The sequence below is a fragment of the Hipposideros armiger genome, unplaced genomic scaffold (genome assembly GCF_001890085.2).
Source record: "Hipposideros armiger isolate ML-2016 unplaced genomic scaffold, ASM189008v1 scaffold_82, whole genome shotgun sequence".
In the NCBI taxonomy this organism is placed as follows: Eukaryota; Metazoa; Chordata; class Mammalia; order Chiroptera; family Hipposideridae; genus Hipposideros; species Hipposideros armiger.
The window spans coordinates 4,185,761-4,188,219 of record NW_017731432.1 but is presented as its reverse complement, the minus strand read 5'-3'; the positions used below and the strand labels follow the sequence as shown (position 1 = coordinate 4,188,219).

General features: G+C 50.3%; 1 protein-coding gene across 2 annotated transcripts in view; it reads right to left on the bottom strand.

Moving 5' to 3' along the window:
- Positions 1-2,459, bottom strand: part of KIF2C (kinesin family member 2C) — a 27,439-nt gene that overhangs the window by 8,433 nt on the left and 16,547 nt on the right. For both annotated transcript variants that reach the window (XM_019643701.1, XM_019643702.1), the window contains 3 exons: positions 2,123-2,190; positions 1,671-1,776; positions 1,462-1,575 (listed from right to left, as the gene is read on the bottom strand). In XM_019643701.1, the coding sequence (XP_019499246.1) occupies positions 1,462-1,575; positions 1,671-1,776; positions 2,123-2,190 (288 nt within the window). The remainder of the gene's footprint in view (positions 1-1,461; positions 1,576-1,670; positions 1,777-2,122; positions 2,191-2,459) is intronic.

Genomic DNA, 2,459 nt, shown 5'->3' with positions numbered 1-2,459 from the left:
GGCAGTGTCACTGGCCCTCATATGTGGGATCCGAACCGGGGCCCTCTGGCATCCCAAGCCAGCTCTTAACCAATGTGCCACTCGGCCGGCCCTTTAAGTGGTTTTTTATTTTTTTATTTTTTTTATTTTTTTAGCTGAGCCATCCTGCTACCTGTTGGCAGCTCAGTGGCAACTCAGCTCGGGCTGGGCATCGAACCGCTGTTGCTCAGAGCTCGCACTCTTGCGCGAGCTCTTAACCAACTGAGCCACTTGGCCGGCCCCCTTTAAGTGGTTGTTGAATCTCATGCACTCACTCCAATCCCATGGCCATTGCCACACTTAGTCTAGGCATGAACATCTCTCTTGAACTCTTTCTAACAATCTCCTAACTGCTCTTAACTCCTAACTGCCTCTACTCATACACTCCCCTCATCCCCAAACCAGGCTCCACTCTGTGGCTACAGTGATGTACCCAAATCTCTGATGTGACCATGGCACCACTCCACTTAACTCTCCTCAAAGGCATCCACTGCCCTCATAACGAAGTCCAGGCCTCTGGGATGAACCATAGGACGTTTTAGCATCAGATCCCTGCTGATCTATCCAGCCTTAATCGCCCTCCATCATCTGTCACACCTTTTGCTCAACTAGAATGAACTTCTTCTTCCTGCAAGTGTCATGTCCTTTTAAAACATCTGTACCCCTGAGCATTCCCAGAGACATGCCTAAGCACTTATCCTTCACATTCTCTCCTCAGTTCTAAGCACCCCATGCTCTTCCTTTCTGCTTTTCACTGGAGACCTTATTGTTAGGACGAACTTTTGAGCCCCCACCCTGCTTCCATAGTAGGGATCATGGCAGTGCTAGCACCTACCATTTACTAAACGCTCACCACAGGCTGGGTGATGCTGAGGATTTGAATAGCATATTACTTAATTCTCAGACAAAAGTATCCTGTCTTATTTATTTTAGGGATAAAGAAACTGAGGCCCAGTGAGACTAAATGAGTTTCAAAGGAAAATAGCTTGTAAATAGAAAAATTAGGATTAAGTTTTACTTTAGGGCCTACTATCCGTATCTCATGCTTTTGGTCCTTGATCTCAGTATAGGAGCTAGCACATAGAAAGTACTCACCAAACAATCACTGAATAACAAGACAAGGGCCCTGCATATAAATGACCCTCCAAAACCCTCAATCAGGAGCACGGAGGAGAGAGACTAGCTCAGGCCAGGAGGATGGAGGAAAGCCTGTGTGTGCCAGGCTGGAGAAGTGGGTGTGGTAATTAGATGCCTGAAAAGAACAGCTGGATGAATAGGCGGAGAATTAAGGAATGCTAGTGTAGAGGGCTGCCTCTAGTCATGCCAACCTGAAGACCTACGGGGACAAAGTCCAGGTCACATTCAAGGAATGGTGCTGAGCACAGCTGAGGGCCTGCGATAGGTGGATAGCCAGTCCCTCCCTGGGCCACACCAGCTCCCCACCTGTATAATCTCCTTGAGCTCTTCCATGGCCCTCTCTTCCAGCTCCCTGATCTGAGTCATGGCTTCATTAAAGCTGGACATCTGGGAAGACAGTTCCTCCTCTTCCTTGGAGAACTAAGGGAGCCAAAAGGAGTGACACGATGGTATGGCCCAGTTCCCATCTCAGCAGGCCATGTTTCTGTCTTGCCTGAGCCCACCCTGCTCCTTACATCGCCTGTGATCAGGGCTCCATCAGAGCTGGCTTCCATCTCCTCAGTTTCCATTTGAGTTGGCTGCTCCCCACTGGGCCCACTGTGGGGGCTTAGCTCCTTGACCCTGAGGAAACAAGAAAATCTCAGATCCCATAGCAACCTCCTTGGCACTCACAAGAGTACTGCACCACTTAGACTCCAAGGTTTGAGGCTTCAAGGGGATGGGGTGGCAGCTTTGCCTTTGGCCCAGAAGCCCCTTGTGCACGTTGACTCTCCACCAAGGCCTCAAGGGGATGGGGACAGACCTTCTAGCATCATGTCTGAACTCCCAAGCCTCAGATTCCCTGAATCGCAGAAGAGCAGACAGTAGGCACTGAGGCCCCGGAGCCTCCTCCCCTCTCTCATCATTGCCATTCCTTTCCCCCTCCCACACCCTCCTCCCCATCCCACCTGGCCATAGGTACTGGTACCTGTCTGCATATCTTAGTGTGTTTAAAGTATATTCACAGGAGCTTATGCCTGGTGAGATCATGGCAATCTGCAAAAGAGAAAATGGGTGGTTAAAGGTCAATGTCATGGTGATAGGCTGCCAGTAGTCTCTCTAAGCCATTGGCACCCACATGGTATTGCGGGGAGAGCTCATTAAGCACCCCTTCTGTGCTGGGCAACTTGCTCCATGGTCACTGCAAATTAAGTTGCCTTAAAAATTGGTTCCCTGGGCCGGCCGAGTGGCGCGATGGTTAAGAACTCGCTTGGGATGCCAGAGGGCCCCGGTTCGGATCCCACATATGAGGGCCAGTGACACTG